Source organism: Aotus nancymaae, unplaced genomic scaffold (genome assembly GCF_030222135.1).
Source record: "Aotus nancymaae isolate 86718 unplaced genomic scaffold, 86718_ANA_hifiasm-v0.15.2.pri h1tg000021l, whole genome shotgun sequence".
Lineage (NCBI taxonomy): Eukaryota > Metazoa > Chordata > Mammalia > Primates > Aotidae > Aotus > Aotus nancymaae.
Genome location: NW_026988433.1, coordinates 873356 through 898206, shown reverse-complemented (window position 1 = coordinate 898206; position 24851 = coordinate 873356). Strand labels below are relative to the sequence as shown.

Sequence of the window (24851 nt, the reverse complement as noted above, 5' to 3'; positions counted from 1 at the left end):
TCCGGCCACAAGAACAGTGAGAAATGCGGCGCGTTGTTTATAAGTCACACGGTCCGTGGCGCTCTGACCACGGCGCGCTGCTGTGGCCCTCCCCGTCCCCTGCCGTCCTTCCCCTCGCTCCCACACCCAGTCTGACTTTTCTAAACTCCTCCTCCCCATTCTAGGCCCAGCGTCCAGCCCCTGTGGGCTCTGGGGAAGCCCCGGGGACAGTGGGCACGGGCCAGGCTGCCAGGCTTCCCGAGGGCCCCCGGGGGCTGGGAGTGGGGATTAAAGTGAGGCGGGAGGAGAGGCTCCAGCAAGACAGCGTTCAGTCCAGCTCCCTGCCCCGGTGTGAGCAGCGCCAGCAGGAACGCCGCGTCACGCTCTCGGGGTATGGCTCTAGGTGTGAATAATCCAGACTTCTGAGCGTAAAAACGCACCAAAAATCAAATAATTAGGCCTCAAACATACCGGTTATTTGAGGACTTGAAGGCAGCACAGCAGGCTGGAACCGCAGGCCCCTAACCTGGGGGGTCCTCTCCGCACCCGCAGCCCGCCCGGGAGGGCCTGAGCCGGCGGCAGCCGCGCCCGGAGCCGGTGCTCACCCCGCCGGAGAAGCCATTGCAGCCCCGACCTCGCGGTCCCCGGCACCTGCGGGCCGCTCACTGCGGGTGGGAGGAAGCCCAGAGGAAGGCGGGCTGCGCTGCCCTCCCGGGGCCGGTGCGTCTGCCGCTGGCTCCCGGGAGCGCCCCCCTGAGCCGCCGTCCTCTGTCCGCGCCCCGACTGCCTCCTACACCGAGGGCGTGCCCACCGCACACGCTGCGGGCCGCGGGCAGGGCCCCTCCTGCCGCCTGGGGAGCCTGAGGATCAGGGGGGCCCTGCGGGCTCGGGGCCCGACGCCACGTCCGAAGGCCCCAACGCTGCCCGGGCACCCAGAGCGTCGCTGTCCCCTGCTGTGGACGCCACCGCCCCACCACGCGGCCCGGCCCATCTGAACGGGACTCGGCCTCCCGGGGCTACCCTCGGACCCCACCGCACAGACGGCTGGAGCGCGCCGCGCGCCCCGGTGACCCGGCTTCTGCCGCGCCGCGCCCCCGCTCCCAGCCCCCACGGTGCGCACTTATTTCCCACGGATCGCTAGCGAGGCTTGGCCAATCAGTGGACGCTGTTCCTCGGGCTGCTGGCTGTGATTGGTTCCCAGACAAGCACGTGACCTGCCGTGGGCCAATGAAAGTCATGCCTGAGATTTTGCTTGCACTGTTGCTCGGAGAGTCGGAAGACGTCGGCGGGCACGGCGGGCTGCGGCTGCCACGCGCGGAGCCCCGGGACCTGCAGGCTGGTGCCTCCCTGGGCTCCCCTGCCCAGCCCAGGCTCGGCCCCACCGGCCCCACGCCGCGCCCTGTGGCGGACCACGGTGCCCCGTCTGTGTCTGTGGAGCAAGCCGTCCGGACGCGGCCTGCGTGGAAGCTTCCAGAAGCAGCTAGGGGCGGGGGTGCCACGTCCTCCCGCAGGGCTAGAGAGGGAGGGTCTGTGAGAGGCGGGAGGAGGCCGGCAGGCACGTGGCCGCTGCGGGAAGGAGCGGAGCCCCCAGACTCCTGAGCCTGCCCCACAGGGAGACGAGACCCGGGGGGGAGACCCCGAGGGCAGCCCCCAGCCCCTCCCAGCCTCTGCTTTCGGCCTTCACCCCACCTGCTCCCTCGGAACGACCGGGGTTTGCGCTCTTCTTCTGTCAATCTCTACGTTCCACTCCCCACTCGGCCACCTACTCTCCGTGGGATCTCAGTCAAGAGGCGTAACCTTTCCTGCCTCAGTTTCCCCATGTGTACAGTGGGGCACTAACAGGCTGTGCCGCTAAGCCTGCTACAGGGCTTAAGGGAGCAATGCGTGGTCTGCAGCCAGCGGTTCTTCAGGGACCCCGGGGAAGGCCGGGCACCGCAAGACGCTTCCCAGCCACACTCCCTGAGCTGCGCCGGGTTCGGATGGCGCCACCCAAGTTCCCTTCGGGAACGCGATCCCTGGGAAATGGATGAGACCCAGCGTCCACCGGGGTCTGCGCTCTAAGTGGTTTGCTCCTCGAGACGGCTGTTGCACGTGAACAATGCCCTGTGATCCACTCCGCAGACGCGGCGGGTGGGGGGAAGCGGGCTGTGCCCGGAGCCGAGAGAGCTGCTGTCATCTGCACAGAGGCAGGCGCGGCGCGGGGCGTGTGTGTGTCACTGGTGTCAAAGCCGCCTCAATTTTTTTGGGAAAGAAATGGGATATAAATAAACGTGTAAATATTTCTATAAAATTCACATTCTCTGACTCAGGAGGCACAGAGCTGTGTGCCTTCAAACCAGAGTATCTCTAAACTGAGTTTCTATCAGTGAGGACGGAGCAAATGCCAGCTCTTTCAACATTCACCCCGATGTCCTCTTCTGCGATGTAAGAAACACAGCTGGGACTGGCCACTTCTGCCTATGGGGGCCACCTACACCTGCAGGGAGGCAGCAGGGCTCTGGGTCCTCAAAAGGAGAGCAGGAACCCCCTATGCAGCAAGGCCAGGCCTGGGGGTTCACCCCCCACAGCAGGGGAATCCATTGTGACCCCTGTGGTTCTAAGGACAGAAAACCCAATTCAGAGGTGTTCACACAGAAAATTAAATAGGTATGTGTGCATGCATGTGCGCACGTGTATCTGTGTGTGCATGCGTGCAAACATGTGCTAATTTAGTGCAAAGCCAGGCATGTCGGCTTCAGGAACAGTTGGAGTCAGGTGTTCAGTCACCAGCCCCTTCTTGGGTTTCACAGGGGCCCTGTGCACGCCGAGCTCTCCCCTCTTGATGAGAAGGTGGCTGCGGCTCCCTCGTCTCCCAGCCTTGCCGTTTCACCTTGTGGGAAAAGCCTGGTGGTTTTTTTCTCGATGGCCCCCTGGTAATTGCAGAATTCACTCTGACTGGACCAGCTGAAACCACCTGACCAGCCCTGAGCCATCCTCTGTGCCTGGGGTGACCGTCACGCTCTGGCTTAGACCTGGGCCAGGGCATCCGAAGCTGGGCTGAAATGGATCAGCGTGGGGCGCGGGGACTTCCACCCGGAGCCAGGGACAGGACCTCAGGAGGCAAATGATGAGACACACCTAAGGCACACAGGCCCATATCTATGCTAGAAAAGCCATCCCTTGACACGGGGTGAGGCTGGGCCCTGAGAGACCCTCACCCACCCTGCACTCAGCACCCAGGGTCCAGTCTCCCGGGCCTCCAGAAAACAAACCTTGGGGGATGCAAGGGTCACTCGGGGCTTCAGCTGCAGCTCGGGTTCAGTCCCGACTCAGAGATGACCCAGCCCCCACGACTGGACGCACGGGCCCCTGCCTGCCGACTGGACCAACTGAGGTCATGCACAGCCGTGCTGCGATCCTCCAGAGGGTTCCACGGGGGACCGAAGGCCTGCAGGGATTCGAAAACCAGTGCTGGAGGGAGCCTCCCTCCCTCACAGCAAGAGCCGGGAGATAAAACAGGCAGGCCAGGAGGGCAGCTCCTTCCTCGTGGCTGGAAGCCCCTCAAGTCACAGGGGAGGAGTGATGGGGGCAGGAGAGGTGGGGACGGGGCAGGGCACTTGGGGACCCCTCATCTGCCAGATGGGCTGTGCTGTTTCCACTCTTGCCATGTGAGCAGGAAAGGGTTAACTTGGCAGGCGGCTCCTCCACACCCCAAGCATCTGCACCGGCCCCTGCCCGCCCCAGGCCCTGGAACCTGCTGCGGAGAAGAGAGCCCTGCTCACCCAGCCTCGGCCGCCCCGGTGGTCTGTGCTGCACCAGGATTCACAGTGGGGCTGCGGCCTCGTGGCATCAGCTTGACCTCTGGAGGGTGGAGACCGAGGTCGGCCATGTCCACGAGACCAACTCAGTGAGGACCTTGGACGCCGGCGCTCAGAGGGCTCCCTGGCTGGTCCCGCCTGGCACACGTTGTCACACATCGGTGCTGGAGGATCAAGTCCACGGGATGCCCTGGGAGGGGACGCCTGGGAGGGGACGCCTGGGAGCTCATGCCCAGCCTCTCCTGGGCCCTGCCTGGGTGTCTCTTCCCCCTGCTGACCTGTGTCCTCTGCTGTGAGAAAACTCATCAGGGAAAAGCAGCCTGGCTGGGCTCTGTCGATCCTTCTAGAGAGGTGTGGAACGTCACGGTGGTCTCAGGGGTCTTCCTGCTGCACAACAGCTGCCTGGAGGCTCACGGCCAAGGACGGCACTCACTCCAGCAGTGAGGGAGCCCTAATGGCACACCAATTTCACCCCCAAATTCAGGACACACAGGAGCGTTAAAAAACCCACACATACATGCACGTGCACACACGTACACCCACACGCACACCCACACATGCACAACCACGCGCACACACGTGCGTGCACACACACATACACACATGCACACATGTACATGCATGCATGCACACACACGTACATCCACACCAGCACATGCACACACACACACCATGCACCCTCAGTGCACAGGCTGGGCTAACTCACACGAGCCCATGAGCCACTTTCCAAACCGAAGTCACTCCAGCCCCGTGCCTGCAGCTGGCGCCACATGAAAACATCACTGTGTTTTTATTTATGGAGAGTGTTTCTTTAAATTGGCCTATTTTAAAACTAAATGCATTTTTTATTTGAAAAGGAATCTTTGTTTCATCGCTGCGAACGGAAAGCTGGCAGTACGCGTGTTAAACCACGGAAACCATGAAAATAAGTGGAATGAAAACGAAACGAGGCTGCCACACTCTGGAGGTGGTGGAGGTGCGGAAGCCTCCGTGCCCAGGCCTCGGCCCTGTCTGTCTAAAGGACGCGTGGAGACACCTCAGCGGGATTGGAACCTGGGAGCTGGGCGCGCCCCACGTGAGGCGCCATGCTGTCTGAGGGATCATCATCGCACTGAGAATCAGTTCCCAGTGTGCATCTGTGGGAAAGGTGTGAAGCAGCCCACCTGGCTAGAGCAGGGAGTTCCGGCCCCCGCACCCTCCAGGCCGCCCGGGGCGCTCCCTGCACCCCGGGACCCCGCGGGTCTGCCTGGCTGTCCCACCTCCCTCCGTCCACACGCAGGGAACCCCAGACCAGGTGAGTGAATGCCCTGGGGACCGGTGCCCGAGGCATGAGGAATGCGGCTCAGACTCGCCTTCCCCCTCCCTCCTCTTCCCTGCCAGCCTCCCCATCCCCCTCTCAAACGAGCATCCGGTGTCAGGGCCTGCTGGCGGACGGGGCAGGCTGACCACACCAGGAGCCGTGGAGGGCACTGCTGCCCGCCCGCCCTTCCTCCCTCGGGCAGCTCCAGGAGGAGGCAAGTGTGGCCGAGGCGCCCGCTGCCACCCCACGGTAAAACTCAACCCCACTGCGCAGCGCAAGCACCCAGCTTCTGCGGGTTGAGGCCGCCAGGGGCCCTGGGGCAGCATCGTGTTGTGGGCTGGGCTCTGGGACGGAGGGGCGGGAGGGGTTGGGGTAGGGGCCCGCCCAACCTGCCAGTCGCTCCCAGCCCCAGAGGCCGAGCTTGGGGTGAACTTTATCCGCCACTGATGGAGCGTTTGTCCTGGCTGCTCCATCAGGACAGGTGTGAGGGTCACAGACCAGCTCTGACCCGAGTGGCGCTGAGGCAAAGCCAGGCCTGGGGTGACGGGATGGGAGATGCACAGGCCGTGGATGGAAACGGGAAAGAAAGGCCTTCGCTTGACACGGTCGACACCCAGCTCGGCAGTGACTGAGGCCACAGCGGGCAGGACCAGGGCTGGCGGGGCCTGACACCGGGGGCCGGAGCTTCGTGAGCCACAGTGCTCAGCCCGGCTTCCGTGATCCGCAGAGGCAGCCTCGGCAGGGGGGCCCCAACCTGGGACCAGAGTCCTGAGACGGTCGCCCGCAGCCGAGATTGCAGGAAATGGGAGAGACACAGAGAGAGACAGAGAAATCCAGAGAGATTGAGAGAGGGAAAGAGGGAGAGACAGAGAGAGCCAGAGAGATTGAGAGAAGGAAAGAGGGAGAGACAGAGAGAGACTGAGAGACTGAGAGAAGGAAAGAGGGAGAGACAGAGAGAGACAGAGAGATTGAGAGAAGGAAAGAGGGAGAGACAGAGAGAGACTGAGAGAAGGAAAGAGGGAGAGACAGAGAGAGACAGAGAGATTGAGAGAAGGAAAGAGGGAGAGACAGAGAGAGCCAGAGAGACTGAGAGAAGGAAAGAGGGAGAGACAGAGAGATCCAGAGAGATTGAGAGAGGGAAAGAGGGAGAGACAGAGAGAGCCAGAGGAGGAGAGAGAGAGGGAAGGTAGGGAGGTAGGCGGCGCCACAGGCCCGGGGCTCCCGCCCGCCCTGCTTCCGACAGCGGGCCTTCGTGTGTTTCTCCCAGGAACCCACAGCTCGCTGGGCGGTCCCGGCCGGCGTGGGGGCACTCACTTTCTGGGCCGGTAGTCGGGGATGCTCCGGTCCAGGGAGATGCGGTCGCTGAGCTGGGCGTTGTACCCGTACTCCTCATAGTTGCCTTCCGCCTCCTGGCCATCGTCACGCAGGGTGGCCGCCAAGCCGCCCTGGCCCAGGCCGCCCGGCCCCTCCACCAGGCCGATGGGCTTGGCGAGGCCTGGGCGAAACGAAGAGAGGGAAGTCAGGCAGGCCCGGTACGCGCAGCGGCCGCACCCAGGAGCCGCGCCCCCTGCCCTCCCTGACGGCCGCATCCCCCAGGGCGAGCCTGGCCAACTCCCTGCAGATGGCAGGCTCCGGCTCTGGGGCATTCCAGAGAGCGCGAGACTGAGACCCTGCGCAGTGAGAGGGCGGTGCCTGGCGGAGGAGGGCGGGGAGCGGGTGTCACACCTCAGTCAAGGGCAGTGGACTCCGTGTGACGCTGCCACGGTGAAGATTTGTTGTTATTATTATGTATTTGTTGATTCAGGGTCTCGCTCTGTCACCCAGGCTGCAGTGCAGTGACCCGATCTCAGCTCACTGCAGCCTCAACCTCCCAGGCTGAAGCGATCCTCCCACCTCAGCCTCCTGAGTAGCTGGGCGCACCGCCACAACTGGCAAATGTTTGTATTTTTTGTGGAGACAGGATTTCACCATGACGACCAGGCTGGTCTTGAACTCCTGACCTCAAGCGATCCACCCACCTCGGCCTCCCAAAGTGCTGGGATTACAGTTACAGGCGTGAGCCAGAGCACCGGCCAATACCTGTTCTTATGCAACCGTCCAAACTCACAGCAGATGTGACACCGAGTGAGCCCCCCGGGGCCACAGACCACAGTGAGCGGCCTGCATCTGGCAGGATCGGCCCTTGAACGGCGACAGCGCACGCACGCACGTTCACACCTGGGCACTGCACCTGCGGTGGGGGCGGCGGAGGCGGGAACCGCACTAAGTCTCTATAAACCCAAAGCTGCCCTGACAGCCATGCCCACGAATGTCAAAACATCAGCTCAGAAATTGCAACGAGTCTTAAGAAGATCAGGTGTTTTAAACACCCTGCCACGGCCACCACCCCACCAGCGCCTGCGTAACGTGAGCATAACACATCCACACACGTGGCGCCCTCTGGGGTAAGAAGAACCGGGTCGTCCACACTGGATGTGGCTCACACACGTGGCGCTGAGATGAACAATCAACACGGGAGACCTTACCCCTGCTGGCCACCATCGTGAGGGTCAAGAACAGACGGACTCACAGCCCACCCCTCAGCCATGGGGCAGGATGGGGACCCCAGGGTGGGGCGGTGTCAGCTGGAAAGGAGCAGGTGGAATGTCTGGGCTGCTCGGGAAGCTCCACAGCTTGGTCAGGGTGTGGGGAGTGGGTGCCCGGGAAGGGGGGCGCCGGGCCAGGGAAACTTCTAGGTGATCAGCTGTGCCAGGCAAGTGGATGTGGCCTGGGGATGCTGTTCCCAGAGGGACGGGGACGCGACGGGTGTCCTCCCGCAAAGACAGCACCCTTGGTGCTCTCTGAGTTGCGAGTCTCTGGGGTAGCTTGGATGTGGGGGCAGGTGCCAGGGCAGCAGTTTTAAGCCAGAAAGAGGCGGCATGGGCCCCTGTGGCTGGGCTGCCTTTTGTCAGCTTGCACAGAGAGTTCTCTGGCCCTCGGAGGAAGGCCGGTGGAAACGCAGACTCGGGAAGTATCGCTGCTGACGTCCTTCACTGCCCGCGTGGGGGAGGCCCTTCTCCTGGGGCAGCAGCAGCATCTCTGCAGATTCCTGCTCCAGGGAGGGCGGGGAGGGAGCGATGGCCTGGGAAGATCCCAGCCCATGATCCCCACCCCCCACATGGGCAGTGAGTGGCTTCTCCGCTCAGCACAGCTGAGGCTCAAGCCTCCCAGAACCTCTGCAGTTTCTGGAATATTCCATTTTAAATGGGCAAACAAAGTGTGTTTATGTAGGACTGAAGGATACAGATTGGATGTAGAATTGAAAAATTACACGACACAAATCACTTCCACTTCTTATTTTAATACTTTGAGATAAATATGTAATCCTGCATTTTTAAGTATCGATATTGCACTTGCATTGTTCACTCTGGAAAGCCTGGAGTGGACGTCTCCCAGAGGCGAGCGCAGAGCCTCTAACTCGAGGGAGAGGCGTCCCAGGATTTGCGGGGCTCACGCCTCGGGTGGCTGAGGGCGGTCAGGTGGCCAAGTGCAGTTCAGGTGTCTGAACGTGGTTCAGGTGCGGTTCGGGTGGCTGAGGGCGGGTCAGCTGCCTGGGCGCGAGTTGGGTGTCTGAGAATGGATCGGGTGCCTGGGTGCAGATCTGGTGTCTGGGTGGGGGTTGGGTGCAGGTCGGGTGTCTGGGCAGGGGTTGGGCATGGTTCAGGTGTCTGGGTGTGGGTCGGGTTTCTGAGCGGGAGGGTCGGGTGTCTGGGCGGGAGGGTCGGGTTTCTGGGCGGGAGGGTCGGGTGTGTCCGGGCGGGAGGGTCGGGTGTGTCAGGGCGTGAGGGTCGGGTTTCTGAGCACAGGTCGGGTGTCTGGGCAGGGGTTGGGCGTGGTTCAGGTGTCTGGGTGTGGGTCGGGTTTCTGGGCGGGAGGGTCGGGTGTGTCAGGGCGTGAGGGTCGGGTGTGTCCGGGCGGGAGGGTCGGGTGTGTCCGGGCGGGAGGGTCGGGTGTCTGGGCGCGGGTCGGGTGGCCGAGCGTGGTTTTGGTGCCCGATCACAGTTTGGGATGGGTGCCTGATGCCTGGCACTGGGACTTTACTTTTTCATTTGTAAAAGTAAAACATGCACACATTGAAAAATTCAAACAATCCAGAAAAATCACAAAACGGAGAGTTAACATCTGCACTGTCTCTCTGCGAGCTCCACACTCCAGAGGAGATTCGCCTTTTGCTTTGAGTTCTTTTCACGGTGTCTGCAGCACACGAGCGTGGTAAGCTTGCGATCCGGGTCCTGCCTCGTCAGCCTGGGATGACGCCCTGACTTCTTGGCATGAAAAATGAGAAGTTGAGCCCATTTTCACCTTCTTCGCCTGCCCCCTCCTCCTTCCCTCAATTTTTCTTAGCTATTATTTTTAGTGATTCTGTGGTTACCTTGGTGGCTTCAAAAGGAACAGTTAAGCCTCTATTTCTGGAAGCTTCAGCTCTAGCCAGCATCTCTTGATTCCTGACCTCTTCAGAGGAGAAATCGGCGCCCTGCCCCGCCGGGGGCCAGCTGCTCAGCTGTGCCGCTGCTTTTATGTCCTCAAAGACGAACGCGACATCTACGCTCGGCTCTATCACTGTGAGTGAGCGGTCCACAGGACTTGACTTCAGGGTAGTTCTAGAATGAGAAGCGGCTGGGCGAGGGGCTCACAACTGTCATCCCAGCACTTTGGGAGGCTGAGGCGGGCGGATCACTTGAGGTCGGGAGTTGGAGACCAACCTGACCAACATGGCGAAATGTCATCTCTGCCAAAAATAAAAAAATTAGCCGGGTGTGGTGGTGCACACCTGTAATCCCAGCTACTCAGGAGGCTGAGGCAGGAGAATCACCTGGACCCAGGAGGCGGAGGTTGCAATGAGCAGGGATTGCACCACTGCACTCCAGCCTGGACAACAGAGAGACTGAAGCTCCATCTCAAAAAAAAAAGAAAAAGGAAAGTGAATTGACATGACCACATCAGGGTTACGTAGCTATTATTCACCATGTCGCCGGCGCAGCCTGGACCACTAGGACCGAAATATGATTCTATCACCCACTAAGCCTGCACTGCTTAATGAAGAACTTTTAAAGGTCAAGACGATATAATTGACTTTCCTGACACTCTATTTAAATTTCCCAGACTTATTTTGACTTGTTTTAGGTTTGGATCTTGACTTTCCATATGCCTTTTCAGAGCAGACACAAAGATAATTAATAACAATAATATCTACCAAGCATGTGCCCTTTACGCGTATTAACCTGTCATTCCCCACAACACCCCAGGGATGTAGGTTCTGTATTTCACTCCATTTTGCAGATGAGGAAACTGAGGCTCAGAGAGGCCAGGCCACACACTCAAGGTCACAGGGCTTGTCAGCACCAGAACCGTGTTTGAACCCAGGCAACGTGGCATGGAGCAGCTGCTCTGACGGCTGGGCTCTGCTGCCATGTAAGCTCGGGCCTCCTGACGATGTGACGGAAACACATCCTGGAGATGTTCCCGACTGCAGGGCTGGCCCTCGGCACCCTAACCTTATGGCCTTCTCACTCCTGGGTTCCTCTGCATCCGTCATTTGCCCAGTGGCCACCCCTGGGCCCTCATCTCTCTAAGCCTGGGTGGGCTCCATCGTCCTGTGGATCCCACATCTGCTCGGGTCCTGAACTTCCTCTTCATCGCACTGAAGTATATTCCTAAAGAAAACTGAAGAAGGGTTATGTGGAAAGTAAACTTCTGAGCCCTAAAATGTCCGAAAGTGCCTTTCATTGCCTTTCATGCTTGATTGATAATTGTGCTGGGTATAGAATTCCAGGCTCGACGGCTTTCTCCCCCTCATGCAGCGCCCACTGTGGCCAGCGAGCGTTCTGAGGTCAGCGGGACCCTCTTTCTTCTGCAGATTGGCATTTTATTTTTGCCTCTCTCTGGAAACTGATCTTTTTTTTTGTCATTGGCATCCTAGATTTGGTCAGGGCATATCTTGAAATGAATCACAGTCACGCTTGGCCATCCACACTCGTGCCGATGCTCAGCTCTAGGAAGTTTGTTCTATTAATTATGTGACTGTATTCCCATCTGCCATCCCCATTTTCTCTTCTGCAACCTCTGTTAAATGAACGTTTCCCCTCCTGGCTTATCTCTGGCCTCCTGACGCTTCCTTCTCCATTTTCATTCTCTTGTTTTTCATATCATCAGCTTGATCTTTTGTTGTGCCATGCTGCTAATTAGCCTGTCCATTGAGTTGGTTTTGTCATATTTTTAATCCCAAAGGATGGATGCTTCTTGTTCTCCAATCACCCCTGCCTTGCACAAATGGCAAATTGGTTTTATTTTATGTGGTTTGCAGCAGCCCCAAAGCTGTCCACGTCCTAATCCCTGGAACTGGTGAGTGTCACGTTACATGGCTAACAGGACTTGGCAGACGCCCCCAGCTTTGCCTGAATCTGTTCATTGGCCAGAAGGAGTGGAGGAGCTGGGCCTTCACTGGCTTGCCTGCTCCTTGCTGTGGCCCCCAGTCACTCATGTGGGGGTTGGAGGACACCCCAGCCACACTGCCACTCACAGCTTCCTTGAGGAGGAGGCAGTGAGGGTTGCCATGCCTCTGACTGATTGTGTTTCTGAAGCGAGAGGCTGCCGTTCTCATCCTCCCTCCACCCTAGGAGCCTGGGGCTCCACACCTCCCGTCACTGCTGCATCTGTGCTTAAGAGAACCGAGCAGCCCCTGGTCCAGACACAGATGCCCACGGGCCATGCACGCTGAGCTGCCCGACCTCTCCTGGCCTGAGGGTCCTCCTTGGTCACAGGCAGGTCACCGTCGAGTTCCCATCTAAGGACTGTGCAGATGGTAGATGTGGAGCATGGAGGCCAAGCCCAGCACTGAGCGTGCAGCGGGGGTGAAGGAGCCTTTGCTGCCTCGACCCGATCTTCTTCCTCAGCCAGCGCAGTCGGTGCCGTCACTGTCCTGTAGCTGCAGAGAGAGGCTGCCCGGGGGACGAGTGGGGTCCTGGCCATGGCTCTTCACTCCCCTCTGCAGTGGCTTCGTCGGGGTGCTGGTTTCCCACCTCCCTGACTTGGGGCTTGGTCTGTGAGCCGCCTGTGGAAAGAGGGCCCAAGGGATGATGTCCTGGTTCCCCGCCTGGCCCCTGCAGAGCCAGGCACCTGCCCCATCTGCTCACACCATATGCAGAGCCCCCTTCACTGTAGCCCAGCCTGGGCCCAGGACAGGTCTCGCCCTGCAGAGAGGCCCAACCAAGCCACAGACTCTCAGTGAGAGGCGGCCCCACCCCGAGGCACCGTGGGCGTAAGCGAGGCTGTCCCATCACGCAGTGTCCTGGGGTGCTGTGCTCCGTGCTCTGGCGCCATCGCCACCCCACAGGCTGTTCTCTGTGCTATCTGCCCGGCCACACTGGTGGTACAGGAGGAGGAAGCAGAGGCAGAAACAGCCACATCATCCATGTCCACAGCACCCAGTCCACAGCATCCACCTCCATGGCACCCACGCCCACAGTGCCCATGTCCACGGCAACCACGCCCACGGCACCCAGTCCACAGCATCCACCTCCACAGTGCCCATGTCCACACCCACGCTGGCGCCCCCGGAGACCAGACACACACATTCCCTTCCTCCCTGCTTCCTCGTCCCCTCCCGGCTTCCCTGTCCCCACATCTGCAGTCGTCCACTCAGCAGCCAGCGTGAGCGTGTAGAGGGTTCTAGAGCCACTCCCCTATTGGGAGCCGTGGGCCTGAATCGCACTGCTCTTGTGGTTCTGGCTCAGCCACATCCCTCCAGCCTCTGCAGCCCTCGTGGGTGCCCCCGTCGCTCGAGGTATGCCAGCCACGCTCCTGCTTACGGTCCGGGGCCTCGGCTCTGCTGCATCCCCTCCCTGGATCTCCCCTCGCTAAGGCCTTGGCTCCGCGTTGCTCCCTCGGAGACCTCCCAGGTTCTGACCTGAAGCCCCTCCAGGCGACTGCATCTCAGTCCCTGCTTCCCTTTGCTCCCAGAGCTCAGAACTCATCACCATCTAAAATTGCGCCTCGGCCACGCTCTGCTTCCCCTCAACGAGCAAGAGACGGGGGTTTTGTCCCATCTTCCCACCGTCTAACCTGGCATCTCACGTGTTCACAGTGTGTTCATGGCGTGTAGCTGGTGAGCCACTGAGGTGGGTGAACAGATCCGAGTGGATTCCAGGGCACTGCCTCCCCCCATCCCACGGGAGAGGCAGGGACCCTGAGCCACCGACTTGCCCAGCCAAGGCCTCGATGGCTGTGCTAGGCAGGACCCGAGTCTGACTCCCACATGGGCCCTGCTGTGTGAGGTCCTGGTCTCCACACGAATGGAGCAGAGCCCGGGCAGCACCATCCTGGTCCTGGCTGGGCCGACCCCCGGGCGTCGGCATTAACCCTACAATGCTGCACAGAACACGGGAGGAGGCTTGTATTTGAAGGAAAGTCTTGAGGCCCCGATGAGGTTGGACATCAGGCCGCACCGCCTCCTGGGCCAGAGCTCCAGCATCCAGCAGCGGGGGACAGCGAAGGAGGGACTGCTTGCTCCGAGGGAGGGGGTGCGATTTCAGAGAAAGGGGAGGGGAACAGGGTGGGGAGGGAATGGAGTCGGTGAGACGGGAAGCCCAGACCACTGTCACTGGGAGGAATCCACGGAACACTCATGGGTGCTCTGCGGAGGACACCGCCTCGCGTGCGCAGTGCGTTCATGGAAGATGCTGGAAAGAGAGGTTTTCACACCAGGAGAAGAGTCCTGGAGGGCACAGGCAGAGGGAGAGTCCAGAACGCATGTCCCTAGGAATTCCGCGCACTTTAAGGGGTACTTGGGGTTTCAGCTCTGCTCACTGGGGTGGGAGTGGCGGGGCCAGGGCCGCCATAATGGGGCATTGAGCCCTCACCCCCCAGCGGGGCTGAGCCAGCCAGGCCTCAACCTTCGAGGCTGGCATCTTGTGAAGATGCGGGGGACAGATGGGGGTGCTCGGTCAGCTGGGGGCTGCAGGGGAGGGGCCTCCGGGCAGCACTCGCTTGACGGTTCTTGGGAAATACCATCAGTTCTTGTTATTCACAGTGGTTTCGGTTCCAGAGGCCTTGTGGAGGCCGAATGGTGGACGCTGGACGCTTGCTCCAGGGGAGCTCGGGCTGGCTCCAGGGAGCCTCTGGCCATGTTTTCCCCTCAGTAGGTAACTTGGTTTTCCATGTGTTTCTGCATAAAGATGCCTTATTTAATATCTATTGATGATTCTGATCTTAGGGCCAACAGCTCTGTGACCCAGGCCGAGCGAAGCTCCTCCCACACACGCGTTTCCTGTGAGGCCGGTGGGGGTGGGGAAGGAGAGGTCCAGGGATGGGCGGGTGGGGGGGAAGGAGAGGTCCAGGGATGGGCGGGTGGGGGCGGGTGGGGAGCCAAGGCTGTGCAGACTGTTGTGGGTTGAATTGTGTCCTCCAGAAAAACAGGCCGAGCCCTAGGCTGGGGACCTGGGATAGGGTCTTATCTGGGAACAGGGTGTTTGCGAGGTCATCAAGGAGAGAGGAGGTGGTACCGGTGCCAGGTGCATGGGGCTGAGCTGAACACGATGGTGTCTTTCTAAGAAGAGGAGACAGAGACATGTGTGAGGATGGAGGCAGGGACAGGAATGAAGCGGCCACCCGCCAGGGATGCCAAGTCACCAGGAGCTGGAAGAGGCAGGAAGGATCCTCCCCTGACCCTCCGGAGGGAGCGAGGCTCAGCCGGTACCATGGTCCTGGACCGCCAGCCTCGGAAGGGAGAGCTCCAGATTATGTCGTTCTAGCCATTCAGCCTGTGGCAGTTTGTCACGGCAGCCCCAGGAAATGACCGTCCAGAACACTGGGACCAGTGGACACAGGTCTGTCTGGGATTCAAGAGCAGGAGATGCCGGCGCCACCCCATCCCCAAGGGCCCAGCTTTGGACTCTTCCCCAGATCTCCCGGCCAGCGTCTTCCTGGGCCACAGGATCTTAATCTTGTGTTTTCTTCTTTGAAATCCCAGGTTCCTCCTCCAGGCAGAATCAACACGCAAGCCTGTCATCTCATCCTCCAGTAAGACAGATTTTGAGAACAATGGGAAATTTGTACCCATTAGCTCAGCCTTTGAAAGGTCTGTCCCCAACATTCATGAAAAATGAACCAAGGTCAACATCCTGCTGTTCTCAGAGGCCACAGACAGGCCACAGCAGTGTTCAGCACGATTCCTAAGATGTGGCCATTCACAAAGAAAAGACATTTGTTTCTTACATCTCTGGAGGCTGAGAAGTCCAAGATGAAGAGGATGGATCTGACCTGGGCCTCTGTGCTGTGTCATCCCGTGTGGATGGTGAGAGCATGCATGCATTAGGGGCTGAGGGGGAGTGGGGAACTCTGCCTTCCACCAGGAGCCCACTTCTACAATGACCAACTCACTCCCATGATAATCAACTCACTCCCGAGATGACCAACTCGCTCCAATGATGACCAGCTCACTCCCGAGACAACCAACTACCGAGACGACCAGCTCACTCCTGAGACGACCAGCTCACTCCCGAGACGACCACCTCACTCCCACGATAACCAACTCACTCCCGAGATGACCACCTCACTCCCACGATGACCAACTCACTCCCGAGATCACTAACTCACTCCCATCATGACCAACTCACTCCCACGATGACCAACTCACTCCCACGATGACCAACTCACTCCCACGATAACCAACTCACTCCCGAGATGACCAACTCACTCCCACGATGACCAACTCACTCCCGAGATCACTAACTCACTCCCATCATGACCAACTCACTCCCACGATGACCAACTCACTCCCACGATGACCAACTCACTCCCATAATGACCAACTCACTCCCAAGACGACCAGCTCACTCCTGAGACGACCAACTCACTCCCACGATAAACAACTCACTCCCGAGAAGACCAGCTCACTCCCGAGACGACCACCTCACTCCCACGATGACCAACTCCTGAGATGACCAACTCACTCCCGAGATGACCAACTCACTCCCACGATGACCAACTCACTCCCGAGACGACCACCTCGCTCCCGAGACGACCACCTCGCTCCCGAGACGACCACCTCGCTCCCGAGACGACCACCTCGCTCCCGAGACGACCACCTCACTCCCGAGATGACCAAGTCACTCCCACGATGACCAACTCACATGATAACCCCCAGGCTTGGGGACCTCGGGCTGCACTTCCCTTCTGTGCCGTTTTGCAGACAAGCGCTGCTGTGGCGAGCACGTGGGGGCCGCCCATGCCAGGACCACACCGGCGTTTCTGGATCAGACCAAGGTACCAGCTGGACACCTCCCCTCCAGGGCATGCAGTGGGTCTCCTCTGTCCATGGCGCTGCCCCATCGCTGGCCCCTACCCCTCCCAATTCTGACTGGAGGCAGGAATGGCCATGCGAACATTCACCACCGGCACCACACGAGGACCTCCTGATGCCCAGGGACAAGGAGCACGGCCGTGTGGACGCATCCGGGTTGAAGCAGGCCTTGGAGGAGGGACCTGGGGCCCCACTCACTGGCAGGAGAGTGAGGCCAACCTCTCCCCGGCAGATGCAGCCTCCCCGTCCCTCAGCCCTGTGTGGCCTTGGACGGGGAAGGTGATATGGATGTGGCTCCAGAGGGTCACGGAGCGCTCGTGCACTGCCTTCCGGAGGGAGGGGTCTGCATTCTGCTTCTCTCCACCTAAAGTTACGGCCACGGATGCCTTCTGTGCCGTCACAGCTAGAATCCCACTGCAGCCGTAGCACTGACCTCTCAGCCACCAGGTAACATCCACCAGGCGGCAGTCCACAGAACGCCTGCCTGACAGCTCTGGAGGCCCACGCCTTCATCATATTTATTATTACATATTTAGGATGGTTACTTACTTCAGAAATTGAGCCACTGCGTCAAAGATGGGGAATTTCATAGATCTTGGTGCCAAGCCATTTTCCAGAAGGCTTAGATTAGTCTCACTGCCAGCAGTATATGCTTCCACTACTTTAATTAGAAAGCGCATCACTTCTGATTGGAAAAGTCATAAATGCTTCTGGTAAAAAATTCTAAACACACACACACACACACACACACACACGCACGCATACGGAGGATCACCTGGGGTCTCATCCGCAGGGAAAACTAATATCAGTATTTTCGTGCTCCGTGTTAACGTCACGTGTGATGCCTCGGCACAGCCCCATCCCTGTATCTGGTGTCTGTCGCCTGCATCTGTTTTTATCACTACTTCTGAAGTATTTTCCCATGTCACTAAAAATTCTTCATAAACATAACTTTTGATGGCTGCAAACATGAAATGTCAATTTGTAGCTGCGCCATCTATTCATCCATCCATTCTCTAAATTCCAAGAGCAGCCTGAGCAGGGCAGGCCCAGGGCCCCAGCGAACGCAGCACCCGCCTGCCCACCCGCCCCAGAGCTCATGCCCGTCACGCACACAGGTCAGCGGGTGCCAGCTGGGTGATGGCTAGCCCAGGGCAGCCGCTTCCACGCAGGTCCCCAGAAGAGGGCAGGTCAGCAGTCACGCAGACTGGCAGAAGGGGGCAGGGTCCCCAGAAAGAGGAACTGGAGGGAAGAGAAAGGCCGGGGGTGGGCAGGAAGGTGTCCTGTGAGTGGCTGCAGGGGCAGGTCAGGGCTGGGGGGGGGCAGAACGGGGATGACGGGATGGGGTGAGAGCTTTCTGGGGCCACGGGACAGGATGGGGTGAGAGCTTTCTGGGGCCACGGGACAGGATGGGGTGAGAGCTTTCTGGGGCCACGGGATGGAGTGAGAGCTTTCTGGGGCCACGGGACAGGACGGGGTGAGAGCTTTCTGGGGCCACAGGATGGGGTGAGAGCTTTCTGGGGCCATGGGACAGGATGGGGTGAGAGCTTTCTGGGGCCACAGGATGGGGTGAGAACTTTCTGGTGTGACCGGACAGGACAGGGTGAGAGCTTTCTGTGTCGGCTGGGAACTTACTTTGATCCTGCAGGAAGAGGGAGTTTGGAGGAGCTTTGAGCTGAGCAGGAGAGAGGAGGGAGGGCACAGTGGTCAGGCTTTCCATGCAGATAAACCACTGCATTGAACGTCTGCAGGGGACGAGGGTGGAACCCGGGGCCCGTGTGGGTCTGGCGTTCCGACCCCTGCTGGGGGTGAGATGGCGTGCACACGGAAGACTTGGTTTCCCGCCCTCTGCTCTGTCTTCGTTTCTCTCTGTCTCTCGCTCAGGAGAGCCTCTCTGTGTCTCTCAGGACTGGCCGTTCCCATGCGCACTGTGGCTGTCAGCCCGTGGCCTGCCTTCACCCGGTGGTCCCCATCAGACCCTTCACCCCAGGGTGCAGTGACTGGCTGAGGCTGGGCAAGCGCCCCAAGTGCCTTCATCTCCAGGAGAGAGGCCCCGCTCAGGGATCCTGAGCACCAGCACAGGCTCACAGGGTGTCCTCATCTAACACGAGAGGCAGCTGCCCAGAATACATCACCAAAAATGGAAGCAGAGGAGGGATGAGAAGCAGCACCCTCGCCCGGGCACACCCTCACCCAGCCACACCTCACCAGGGCACACCCTCACCCAGGCACACCTCACCCAGGCACACCTCACAGGGGCACACCCTCACCCAGGCACACCCTCACCCGGGCACACCTCACCTGGGCACACCTCACCCAGGCACACCTCACAGGGGCACACCCTCACCCGGGCACACCCTCACCCAGGCACACCTCACCAGGGCACACCCTCACCCAGGTACACCTCACCAGGGCACACCCTCACCCGGGCACACCTCACCCGGGCACACCTTCACCCAGGCACACCTCACAGGGGCACACCCTCACTGGGGCACACCCTCACTGGGGCACACCCTCACCAGGGCAAACCCTTGCATGGGCACACCCTCACCTGAGTGCAGCCTTGCCTAGGTACATCCTTGCTTGGGCATGGCCTTGCTCGGGGGGCCTCCTGGAGCTCAATTTGGGGGATGTTTGGGCTCAGTGGGCCCTGAGAGAGGGGAGCCAGTGAGGCCTTTGGGTAGACAGTGTGACCCCAGTGCAGGTGTGAATGCCAGGCCTGGGGCTTCTCCTCCTGGCTCCTCCCAGCATTGCCTGAACCCCTCCCCAAACCCACTAAGCCCGAACCCCCAGAGGGGCCACGCTTGGCCTAACCAGGCCTCCGGGGCACCCTTACTCAGGCAGCGTTGCAAGCAGCTGCCTCGGGTCAACAGATGGAGCTCATCTGCACAGGAGCCACCCGTGGAGTCCGACGGGCCTCCCCGCTGAGTCGGCGTAATGGCCGGGGCGCCACAATGTCCAAACCAGGTGACGCTGCAGCGCAGAGCAGTGGGAGCTGCTGTCCCAGATGGCAAGGAGTCGTCCCGGAGCCATGCAGAGGCCTGTTGGGGGCAGCTCTCGGGGGTCTGGGAGCTGAGGTGCAGGTGGGTGGGCAGAGCAGGGGTCCAGGCTGTGGGCAGCCAGTTCTTAAGGGAAGTCAGGTCGGACGTAGCGGCTGGGAGGGTGCAGGTGAGAATCCAGGCCTGTGTGGTCCCCCGCCCACCCGGGCACCGACAGTGCCACAGGGCACCCACTTTCCTGGGGGGACGTTCTCCACACCTTCGCTCCTGCTCAGAGCCGCCGACACTGCTTGGTTTTGGAGGCAGCGATTTGACTTTCGAGAGGAAAAGCAGCTTCCTTTTGAGATTCTGGGCTGAACACAAGGCTCCCTCCCCGCCCCGTTCATCGTCGCCTCGGTAATTGGAAAAGATGGCTCATTTACGCGCGTGGCCGCCAAGTGCCCGTGGTCATTCTGCTTTTATGGAATCACCATTTGAAGTTCCTTTCCCATGACCCGAGGGAGCGCACTTTTCTAATTACAGGAGATAATTTGGAAGAGGATCACAGGGAGGAGACAGCCGTCGGGGAGCCTGGTGGGGAATGCGATTTCCACGGGGGCTGACTCAGTTTGTGAGCAGCTGGGCAGCTGGGGGTGCTCTGGGCTGTGAGGGGACCTATGCCCGCTTCCCAGGCACCTCCTCTCAATGCACCCCGAGGAAAACCACCAGGGAAGTTCGAGCCTGAGCCGACGGTCACTTGGCGTGTGTGTCTGGGGCAGCGGGGAGCGGCGGGGACTGTGGCTCGGACCGAAGGGTTACCGCCACCAGGGACTCGGGTGCAAAGATGCCAGGCCCTCTACAATCCCAGCAGAAGGTGCCAGCGCACAGCTTTGTATCTGTACATGTCAGCAATGAATTGACATTTGGAAAGAAATGGCATTAGGTTAACAAACACACACTGGGTCTGTCTCTATCTGTTAATCAGGCAGGACAGCTGTGGCGGGTAAATGACAATCCCAAAGGCACCAGGTTCTGATCCCTGGAGCCATGACTCAGCCACTTTCCTGGTGAAAGGGGCTTTACAGATGTAAGTTAGGGGCCCTGAGGTGGAGGGTGGCCTTGGTCACCCAGGTGGACCCTGGATGCAATCACAAGTGTCAGAGAAGTGGCGGGGCACGGTGGCCCACGCCTGTAACCCCAGCACTTGGGGAGGCCGAGGTGGACGGACTACCTGAGGTCAGGAGTTTAAGACCAGCCTGGCCATTATGGTGAAGCCCCATCTCTACTTAAAAAAAAAAAAAAAAAAAAAATTAGCTGGGCATGGTGGTGGGCACTTATAAGACCAGCTACTCCGGAGGCTGAGGCAGGAGAATCGCTTGACCTCAGGAGGTGGAGGATGCTGAGCTGTGATCGTGCCGCTGCACTGCAGCCTGGGCAACAGAGGGAGACGCTGTCTCAACACACCAGGAGCAAGACGCGCGGAGGGAGACTCCACGCAGATGGAAAAGGGGCAGCTGCGTGTGACGGAGGCAGAGGGCACAGCCGCCTGGCCACGGATGCCTGGCACCCCGGGGAGCTGGGAGGGAAGGACAGACCCTGCCTGCAGCGTGGCCCTGCCCGCAGCGTGGCCCTGCCCACAGCTCAGTGAAATCCACTTTGGGCGTCTGGACTCTGGAGCTGTGAGAGAAGAAACGTGTGTCATTTTAAGCCCCCCAGTCTGTGGTGATCTCTGACGGCAGCACAGGAAATAACACAGAGGCGAAGCGGGTAAACCAAGTGGACCCAACACACAAGACGGTTTAAACACAGGGGACCCTCCAGCACCCAGCCCAGTGCTGGCCAGGAGGGCAGGAGGGGGCCCCTGGGCCAGAACCTCAGCCTGGTGCCTCTGCGGCCCCCAAGGCCATGCCACGCAGAAGGCCTGCCCTGGCCGAGGCGCCGTGAGGAGCCGCCCTGCAGCGCCACCCTGCCCTGGCCGAGGTGTTGTGAGGAGCCGCCCTGCAGCGCCACCCTGCCCTGGCCGAGGTGCCGTGAGGAGCTGTCCTGCAGTGCCACCCTGCCCTGGCCGAGGTGCCGTGAGGAGCCGCCCTGCAGCGCCACCCTGCCCTGGCCGAGGTGTTGTGAGGAGCCGCCCTGCAGTGCCACCCTGCCCTGGCCGAGGTGCTGTGAGGAGCCGCCCTGCAGTGCGACCCTGCCCTGTGCCCGGACACTGCCCTCGCTGGGGGCCACCACCCCATCCTGTTTGCTACTCTCTTCCAGCAGCCCCCGGCGGAGCCTGCACCCAGCAGGTTCCCAGACACTGCCAAAGGCAGGGGAGGCCCTGTGGAATGTGGGCAGTCCCCAAAAGCAGACAGGCCGGGGAGGCAGGCGGGGCTGGGGGGACCTTGGACCGGGTGCTTTCCCATGCCAGGGCTGAGACAAGAGGGGCCCGGCACCTGCCTGCCACCTCGGGGTCCCCGTCCTGTAATCCTCACACTGCCCGTGACATCAGCCACATGCCGCCCCCATCTCAGACAGCGAGGCTCGCCGCGGCCACACAGACCCATCAGGCTGCAGCTCCCAGGCCTTCCCGAGCCACGTGTGCACCCCCACAGGCTCGGGGAGGGAGGCGGCTGAGCACCCTCGGGGGCTGCAGGGCTGTGGAGCAGGGGTCAGCTGGTGCCTGGCCCACGCCTCTGCCCCCAACCAGGGAGAGTCCTAGAGGCCCTGTGGGCAGCCCTGCAGGGCGGCGGGCAGAACCTGGGCCCACACATTCAGTCCACCGGGCCACGGGTGTGTGCCTGTCCCACGCGATGCTCTCAGAATCCTGAGTTTTTGCCAACATGGAACTCCCCATAGATTTCACCTGAAAACCTGGAGTTCCTGCCTCCTTGGAGGGATCCAGGAATCTGACAGTCGGATCTGCCATGCGGGGCAGAGATGAGCTGGGTGGACGTCGGCCCCAGGGACGCCCGAGGCTGACCGGCCCCCTCCCCCTTGCTGCCCACAGGCCTCACGCAGCAGCCGCTGGAGGTCGAGGGGTCATGCTCCAGGTTAGACGAATGGAGCAGGACGGTGGGGTGAATGAGGGCCCCAAAAGCTATCTCCACCCTGGGTTCAAGATAATCGGGAGTGTAGACGGAGGAGGAATGTGTTTCCACGTATAATCAAGGTAAGGATTTCAGATGACGTCCGTCATCCTGGACTCTGCACAGGGGGCCTAAATCCAATGAGAAGCGTCCTGATTAGAAAATGAGGGGCTCGGCCGGGCGCGGTGGCTCAAGCCTGTAATCCCAGCACTTTGGGAGGCCGAGGCGGGTGGATCACGAGGTCAAGAGATCGAGACCATCCTGGTCAACATGGTGAAACCCCGTCTCTACTAATACAAAAAATTAGCTGGGCACGGTGGCGCGTGCCTGTAATCCCAGCTACTCAGGAGGCTGAGGCAGGAGAATTGCCTGAACCCAGGAGGCGGAGGTTGCGGTGAGCCGAGATCGCGCCATTGCACTCCAGCCTGGGTATCAAGAGCGAAACTCCGCCTCAAAAAAAAAAAAAAGAAAATGAGGGGCTTGGATCAGCACAGGCAGAGAACAGAGGCCATGCGACGTCAGAGGAGACAGAATCACAACTGCCTGGACCCCCGACAGGCCTGTGGCTGACCTCCCCCGGGTAGCTGTCCCTGCTGGAGTTACAGCTGCCCAGATCCCCAACAGGTCAGCAGCAGACCTTCCCCGGGGAGCTGTCCCTGCTGGAGTCACAGGTGCCCAGACCCCCAACAGGCCTGCGGTTGACCTCCTCTGGGGAGCTGTCCCTGCTGGAGTTACAGCTGCCCAGATCCCCAACAGGTCAGCTGCAGACCTCCCCTGGGGAGCTGTCCCTGCCGGCTCCATGGCTTCGGGCTCCCGGGCTCCAGAACAGAGAGAGAACCTCTGTTGTGCACAGACCCCGTCTGTGGTCAGTGTTACAGCAGCACCAGGGACCCACAGGAGGACAGAGAAAGACGCCGCACGAGGAAGCAGCGAGAGGGGTGGGGAAGGGCCCAGCAGACGCCCAGGCTGCCCGGCCAGCTCCCGTCCCATGTCCTCCAGCAGCAGAACCACTGTTTGCTTGATGGCAGTGGGCACAGGTGAAACCCCGGCCTCCCCGGGTGACCTCACGGCTGACGGTGGCGCCGGACCAACACCTCGTCAGTAAGACTCAAGTGAAGTTTGCTGGGTGGAGTTTCTGAGAAACACGTCTAAAAAAGCAGACTCTGCTGGAATCTGCGGTTTTCGGCTTTATCCACAGCCCCATAGCATTTTTCATGCCTGGAACCAGGACTCAATGCTCGGGGCTGGGGCAGCCAGCGTGTGACCATGAGGCCGAGTGCCTCGTGCAGGAAGCAGGGGCCGGGACGCACGTGCGACTGGGCTCACGAGGGTCCCACCAGCCCTCCGGATTTCACGGGCTGCACCGCGGTTCGGCATTTTGGTCCGGGTGTGTTACGCTCAGAAGTAAAGGAGCCGAGGCTCGCAGGGGCCGGGATTGTCAGGGCCGTGAGTTCCCTCACCCAGAGGAGCCGGGGCCGAGTGCCAGGAGCGAGAGGTCAGGCGTGTGAAGTCAGGGTGCTTCCCACCTCCCGGCCCCACCCAGAAGAATGGGGCCGCCGTCTCCTGGGGGCGGAGAGCCCTCCGGGAAAGCGGGCGTCACTGCCGGCTCCCTCCAGGTGCCTGCCCCCAGAAGAGTCATTTCACACTTGGCCGCCGGCTCACTCAGCACACCATACCTGGGAGATGTGGGTGGCTGTGATTTTTCGACTTGGAAGGAAGTGGGCTTTCAAGCTCCCAGCTTCTCTTTGAGTCACTGATTTCCATCTGTCACAGCAACTGAAGCCAATATTCCGAGAGAGGGAACAGCACAAATTGAGAGGCGGCCAGGTGCAAGATAATTGGGAGGAAGGGGCAGAGGGAGGGGCTGCTGGGAAGGCGGATGCCACACGGGTGCCACGCTGTCCTCCCACGAAAAGAGGAACTGGGCATGGCCATGGCCCAAGGGATGTGATCCCCAAACAGCAAACCCAGCGCTGTCCCGTTCTGAGCCTCCACCTGTCCACACCCATCCTTCAGGGCGCCCGCCTCCACTGGGCACATGGCACCAGCTAAGGCTTCCCGTAATTGTGGCCTCTACGAGCCAGACCAAGCTGCCTTCCTCCGAAAAGCACGAAGAACGCTGGATTGAAACAATATCATCAACTTCTAAAAATCAATGACTACCTGACAAGATGGCAAGAAACCCCTAGGCCAAAAGTGAAGGGAAAACGGGAATCGGAGAAAGGAATGGGCCTGCAATTGGCTTTTTCCCAAAGGGCGTGTTCTGAATATTGTAACTCTGAGGGAGAGGGGAAGAAGCCAGAGGTGCCAGATGGAAAACTCACCTTCATAAACAGGGGTGAGGGTGGCGCACTGGGGACCGGCCTTCAGGACGTGCAGCGTCCGCGTGTC

The 24851-nt window shown here is 60.2% G+C and overlaps 1 protein-coding gene across 1 annotated transcript in view; it reads right to left on the bottom strand.

Annotated features, from left to right (window-relative positions):
• The window catches only part of GALNT9 (polypeptide N-acetylgalactosaminyltransferase 9), a 120329-nt gene that overhangs the window by 80181 nt on the left and 15297 nt on the right, over window positions 1–24851 (bottom strand). Inside the window, exon 2 of the mRNA XM_021675912.2 lies at window positions 6391–6571. Coding sequence (XP_021531587.1) covers window positions 6391–6571 — 181 coding nt within the window. The remainder of the gene's footprint in view (window positions 1–6390; window positions 6572–24851) is intronic.